Source organism: Lampetra fluviatilis, chromosome 3 (assembly GCF_964198595.1).
Source record: "Lampetra fluviatilis chromosome 3, kcLamFluv1.1, whole genome shotgun sequence".
Lineage (NCBI taxonomy): Eukaryota > Metazoa > Chordata > Hyperoartia > Petromyzontiformes > Petromyzontidae > Lampetra > Lampetra fluviatilis.
The window spans coordinates 1,274,047-1,280,638 of record NC_136277.1 but is presented as its reverse complement, the minus strand read 5'-3'; the positions used below and the strand labels follow the sequence as shown (position 1 = coordinate 1,280,638).

Sequence of the window (6,592 nt, the reverse complement as noted above, 5' to 3'; positions counted from 1 at the left end):
AGAGCGGGAGAGCGGGGAGAGCGGGGAGGGAGCGGAGAGAGCGGTGGGAGAGCGGAGGAGAGCGGGAGAGCGGGACGGGGAGAGCGGAGAGCGGTGAGAGCGGGACTGAGAGAGCGGGAGAGCGAGGAGAGCGACGAGAGCGCGGAGAGAGCGGAGAGCGAGAGAGCGAGAGAGCGGGGAGAGCGAGGAGAGCGGAGAGAGAGAGCGGGAGAGCGGGAGAGCGGGGGAGAGCGGAGAGCGGAGAGAGCGAGAGAGCGGGAGAGCGAGGAGAGCGGGAGAGAGCGAAGGAGCGAGAGAGCGGGAGAGCGAGGAGAGCGGAGAGAGCGGGAGAGCGAGAGAGCGGGAGAGAGCGGAGAGCGGGAGAGCGAGAGAGCGAGAGAGAGCGAGAGAGCGGGAGAGCGGAGAGAGCGGGGAGAGCGGAGAGAGCGAAGAGAGCGGAGGAGAGCGGGAGAGCGGGAGAGCGATAGAGCGGAGGAGAGAGCGGGAGAGCGAGAGAGGCGAGAAGCGAGAGAGCGGTGAGAGCGGGAGAGCGGAGAGCGAGAGAGCGGGAGAGCGGGAGAGCGGAGAGAGAGCGAGAGCGAGAGAGCGGAGAGCGGAGAGCGTGAGAGCGAGAGAGCGGAGAGGGAGAGAGCGGGAGAGCGAGAGAGCGGGAGAGCGAGGAGAGCGGGAGAGAGCGAGAGAGCGGGAGAGCGGGAGAGAGCGGAGAGCGGAGAGCGAGAGAGCGGAGAGCGAGAGAGCGAGAGAGCGAGAGAGCGGAGAGAGCGAGAGAGCGGTGAGAGCGGGAGAGCTGAGAGCGGGAGAGCGAGAGAGCGGGAGAGCGAGAGAGCGGAGAGAGCGGAGAGAGCGGGAGAGCGGGAGAGCGGAGAGAGCGGGAGAGCGGAGAGAAGAGCGGAGAGAGCGAGAGAGCGGAGAGCGAAGAGAGCGGGAGAGCGGGAGAGAGAGCGGGAGAGCGAGAGAGCGGAGAGCGGGAGAGCGAGAGAGCGGAGCGGAGAGAGCGGAGAGCGGAGAGCGAGGAGAGCGGGAGAGCGGAGAGAGAGCGGGAGAGCGAGAGAGCGGGAGAGCGGGAGAGAGAGAGCGGAGAGCGAGAGAGCGGGAGAGCTGACGAGAGCGAGAGAGCGGGAGAGCGGGAGAGCGAGAGCGGGAGAGCGAGAGAGCGGGAGAGAGAGAGCGGGAGAGGGGAGAGAGCGGGAGAGGAGAGAGCGGGAGAGCGAGAGAGCGGGAGAGCGAGAGAGCGGAGAGCGAGAGAGCGAGAGAGCGAGGAGAGCGGGAGCGGGAGAAGAGCGGGAGAGCGGGAGAGCGGGAGAGCGGGAGAGCGAGAGAGAGAGCGGGAGAGCGGGAGAGAGAGCGGAGGCGAGCGAGAGACGAGAGAGCGGAGAGCGAGAGAGAGCGGGAGAGCGGGAGGAGCGGGAGAGCGAGAGAGCGAGAGCGGGAGAGCGGGAGAGAGAGCGGGAGAGCGGGAGAGCGGGAGAGCGAGAGAGAGAGCGGGAGAGCGGGAGAGAGAGAGCGGAGAGCGGAGAGAGCGAGAGAGCGGGAGAGCGGGAGAGCGGGAGCGTGAGAGCGAGAGAGCGGGAGAGCGGAGAGAGAGCGGGAGAGCGGGAGAGCGGGGGAGAGAGAGCGGGAGAGCGAGAGAGCGAGAGAGCGGGAGAGCGGGAGAGCGAGAGAGCGGGAGAGCGGGAGAGCGGGAGAGAGCGGGAGAGCGGATGAGAGCGGGAGAGCGAGAGAGCGAGAGAGAGAGCGGGAGAGCGGGAGAGAGTGCGGGAGAGCGAGAGAGCGAGAGAGCGGAGAGCGGGAGAGCGAGAGAGCGAGAGAGCGAGAGAGCGAGAGAGCGAGGAGAGCGGGAGAGCGGGAGAGAGAGGGCGGGAGAGCGGGAGAGAGAGCGGGAGAGCGAGAGAGCGAGAGAGCGAGAGAGGGAGCGAGAGAGCGAGAGAGCGGGAGAGCGGGAGAGCGGGAGAGCGAGAGAGCGGGAGAGCGGGAGGAGAGCGGAGAGCGGGAGAGCGGGAGAGAGAGCGGGGAGAGCGAGAGAGCGAGAGAGCGCGGGAGAGCGGGGAGTGAGAGCGAGAGAGCGGGAGAGCGGAGAGCGGAGGAGAGAGGCGGGAGAGCGGGAGAGCGGAGAGCGAGAGAGCGAGAGAGCGAGAGAGAGAGCGGGAGAGCGGGAGAGAGAGCGGAGAGCGAGAGAGGCGAGAGAGCGAGAGAGCGGAGAGCGGGAGAGCGAGAGAGCGGAGAGAGCGAGAGAGCGAGAGAGCGGGAGAGCGGGAGAGAGAGCGAAGAGAGCGGAGAGCGAAGAGCGAGAGAGCGGGAGAGCGAGAGAGCGAGAGAGCGAGAGAGCGGGAGAGAGCGAGAGAGCGAGAGAGCGAGAGAGCGAGAGAGCGAGAGAGCGAAGAGAGCGGGAGAGCGGGAGAGAGAGCGAGAGAGCGGGAGAGCGAGAGAGCGGGAGAGCGAGAGAGCGAGAGAGAGAGAGAGGAGCGGGAGAGCGGGAGAGCGGGAGAGAGAGCGGAAGAGCGGGAGAGCGGAGAGCGGGAGAGCGGGAGAGCGGGAGAGAGAGCGGAAGAGCGGAGAGAGCGGGAGAGCGGGAGAGGAGAGAGGGGAGCGGGAGAGCGGGGAGAGAGAGTGAGAGAGTGAGAGCGGGAGAGCGGGAGAGAGCGGGAGAGAGAGCGGAAGAGCGGGAGAGCGGGAGAGCGGGGAGAGGGAGAGCGGGGAGAGCGGGAGAGAGAGCGGGAGAGCGGTGAGAGCGGGAGAGCGGGAGAGCGGGAGAGCGGGAGAGAGAGCGGGGAGAGCGGGAGAGCGGGAGAGCGGAGAGAGAGCGGGAGAGCGGAGAGCGAGAGAGCGGGAGAGCGAGAGAGCGGGAGGAGCGGGAGAGCGGAGAGAGCGGGAGAGAGAGCGGGAGAGCGGGAGAGAGTAAGAGAGTGAGAGCGGGAGAGCGGGAGGAGCGGGGGAGAGAGAGCGGGAGAGCGGAGAGAGCGGGAGAGCGGGAGAGCGGAGAGAGCGAGAGAGCGAGAGAGCGGGAGAGCGAGAGAGCGGGAGAGCGGGGAGAGCGGGAGAGCGGGAGAGAGAGCGGGAGAGCGGGAGAGCGGGAGAGCGAGAGAGCGAGAGAGCGGGAGAGCGGGAGAGCGGGAGAGAGAGCGGGGAGAGCGGGAGAGAGTAAGAGAGTGAGAGCGGGAGAGCGGGGAGAGCGGGAGAGAGCGGCGAGACGGGCTGGGTGCCGATGCAGCACTTGTCGTAGTAAAACATTACGTAGAAAACAGGGGGGGGCATAGACATAGAGGGGGTAGAGAGAGAGAGGGGGGGGGTAGAGAGAGAGGGGGGTAGAGAGAGGGGGGGGGTAGAGAGAGAGAGGGGGGGGGTAGAGAGAGAGAGGGGGGGTAAGAAGGAGGAGATCAGAGCGTGAAATCTTTTGTGAAATCTTTCATTTAAAAAGGGGCTGGGGGGGGGTGCACATGAAGCGAAGCATTACAACTAAATCGAGAGAGAGAGATTGCTGCTGGCTCTCACTCTCTCCGCCTCTCGCCCTCCTGGGTGTTGAGAGCGAGCGAGCGAGCGAGCCAGAGAGCACATCACACGAAGCGCCCCTACAGGAAACTCGGCGCTAACGCCAAACACATTGCGGCCGATGAAGTGTCGGCCGCTCTCTGTAACGGGGACCCCCACGCCTCCCGCGGCACCGAAGCCGCTGCTTGCGCGCAGTGCCAAGGGACGGCGGCCCGGTCGGTATCCATCGATGCAATGGCAACAGTGAACACAATGTCCTGCAGACGGAGCTGGTAGGAACGTCGGGTTGCTCGGTCAATGGCCTGCAGGCTCAACGGCGGCGTGGTGTATTCCGCAAATATGCCCGACTGTGAGGGCGGGCACAAGCCGGCATGAGTAGGTTAAACGTTGAGTTTTATAAGGGCACCACGGGGTGACCAGCCCCTCCCCAACCAGCAGAGGTGGGACAAAGTCATTGTTATGCAAGTCCAAGTCGAGTCGCAAGTCATCAAATTCATGACTCGAGTCTGACTCGAGTCCAAGTCACATGACTCGAGTCCACATCTCATAGGTGGGACAAAGTCATTGTTATGCAAGTCCAAGTCGAGTCGCAAGTCATCAAATTCATGACTCGAGTCTGACTCGAGTCCAAGTCACATGACTCGAGTCCACACCTCTGCCAACCAGCCCCTCCCAGCCCCACCCATCCCATTTTTGGATGCACGACGGACGGACGGACACAATAATCCCCTGTGGGCTGGTGTAACCAGGAGGTTCCTACGAGTATAATACTACTACTACTACCGCTACCTGTGACATTTCGACTTGAAACTTTGGTGCCTCCTGCAGGAATTCATATTCTTGGTGCTTTCGGTAAAGTCGCGTAGACAGAAAAGAGAAAATAAATGGGGGAAAACAAAACCCCCACGACTCTTTCGATCGCAGCACCAAGCGTGCCAATCCCGTCGGGTGGTGGAGGGCTCGCCACCGCCCTGACCCAGAAACCAATGCGGGTCGGCCGAGCCAGTGAGCCTTAAGAAGGTAAAACAATAACAATAAACAACTAAATAAATCACGACGTTTCGGGCGCAACACAAGCGTCCTTCTTCAGGTGGGGTAGCGAAAGCACCACCGCTGAAGTGTGTCTCATATCGTCACGGGGGAGGGGGGGGCCATGGTGAGTGTGTGGGGGGGCTGTGGACTGGGGGGGGGGGGGGCGTCTCGTCATCGCTTTCAATCGCCCCTCTCCCCTCTCCCAAACTGCTCACCGACCAACCTCGGACTTGCGTCTCGCTCCCACCTCGTCGCGTCCCTCACTCCACCCCTCCCCGTTGCGTCTCGCTCTCTCTCCGCACCCCATCTCCACGGCTCTCACTTCACACTTCGATGCCCCCCCCCCCATCTCTGATCCCCCCCCCCCCACCTCTCTCCACCACTCCCTTCCCTTCACATCTCCCTCCCTCCCTCCACATCCCAATGTCGCCGTGTCTCTCTCCGTCACCCCTCTAACCGCTTCCCCCCGTGCCCCCCCCCCCCCCAGCTGTACGTGCACGCGCGCCTGCGCTGGCGCACGGCGCGCCTGCTGCGCCCGCTGCTGCAGGCGGCGCTGCTGCTGAGCGCCGTCTACGTGGGGCTGTCGCGCGTCGCCGACAACATGCACCACTGGGGCGACGTGCTCGTCGGCTTCCTGCAGGGCGCCGCCGTCGCCGCTTTCGTGGTGAGGACGCTCACTACACCGCTCGCTCAACCGCTACACCGCTCGCTACACCGCTCGCTACACCGCTCACTACACCGCTCACTACACCGCTCGCTCAACCGCTACACCGCTCACTACACCGCTCGCTCAACCGCTCGCTCGCTCAACCGCTCACTCCACCGCTCGCTCAACCGCTCACTCCACCGCTCGCTCGCCAAACCGCTCGCCCGCCTATTCCACCGCTCGCTTGCTCGCTCGCTCACTCAGCCAAGCGCTCAATCGGTCACTGGTGTGCTCCATTGGTCGGCCGCTCGCTCACCGCACTGGATCGGACACCGACTTCCTCACTCGATCGGTCAACCAATCGGTCACCGACCCGCTCACTCGATCACTCACTCGCACCATCAGCCACTCAACCACTCGCTGGCCCGCTCACTCATTGGCTCTTTCGCTTGGCCCAATGCTACGGCGCACGGATCGATGCTCTTGACGTGGATCACTGCGCGGTTATTAACGATGAAACGGAGAGGAAACACTGAACAGGGCGCACTGAATGGTAGCTTAGGGCTCCACCACAGCTGATGATGACGATGATTGGCGCTGGCTGTGTGCGTGCTGCGTGCGGGCTGCGTGCGTGCTGTGTGTATGCTGTGTGTGTGTGCGTGCTGAGTGCTGTGTGCTGCGTGTGTGCTGTGTGCGTGCTGCGTGTGTGTGCGTGCTGTGTGCGTGCTGTGTGCGTGCTGTGTGCGGTGTGTGCAGGTGTTCTACGTGTCCGGCTTGTTCAGGAGGCGCGGGGTCGCGACCTCCGCGCCACCAGACGGCCTCAAGTCCGACACGAATCTGCAGAGGATCAGCAACAACGCGTGAGGGGTGGAGCGGGGGGGGGGGCCCGGGGGGGGGCCCGGGGGGGGGGCCCGGGGGGTGGAGTGGGGGGCATGGGTGGGGCGGCTGGGGGAAGACTGCCCATGGCACACACACAGCACACAGCACACACACATACACGAGCGTGCACATTCACGATTGTGTAGGCACGCACGGTGACACGCACACGCCAACACACGCACGAGCACACCGCTGACACGTGCCATGTCACACTGCCACACTCGCCATCACGTTCACCATGACACACTCACCATCACATTCATCATCACATTCATCATCACATTCATCATCACATTCATCATCACACACTCGCCATTACATTCACCATCGACACACTCACCATCACATTCATCATCACATTCATCATCACACACTCGCCATTACATTCACCATCACACACTCACCATGACGTTCACCATGACACACTCACCATCACATTCACCATCACACACACTCACCATCACACACACTCACACACTCACCATCACATTCACCATCACACACACTCACCATCACACTCTCACCATCACTCACCATCACACACAGACA

The 6,592-nt window shown here is 63.7% G+C and overlaps 1 protein-coding gene across 1 annotated transcript in view; it reads left to right on the top strand.

Moving 5' to 3' along the window:
- LOC144951007 (phospholipid phosphatase 3-like) overlaps positions 1–6,028 on the top strand; it is a 42,093-nt gene extending 36,065 nt beyond the window's left edge. Inside the window, exons 5-6 of the mRNA XM_078881235.1 lie at positions 5,006–5,182; positions 5,921–6,028. Coding sequence (XP_078737361.1) covers positions 5,006–5,182; positions 5,921–6,028 — 285 coding nt within the window. The remainder of the gene's footprint in view (positions 1–5,005; positions 5,183–5,920) is intronic.
- The last annotated feature ends 564 nt before the right edge of the window (positions 6,029–6,592 follow it).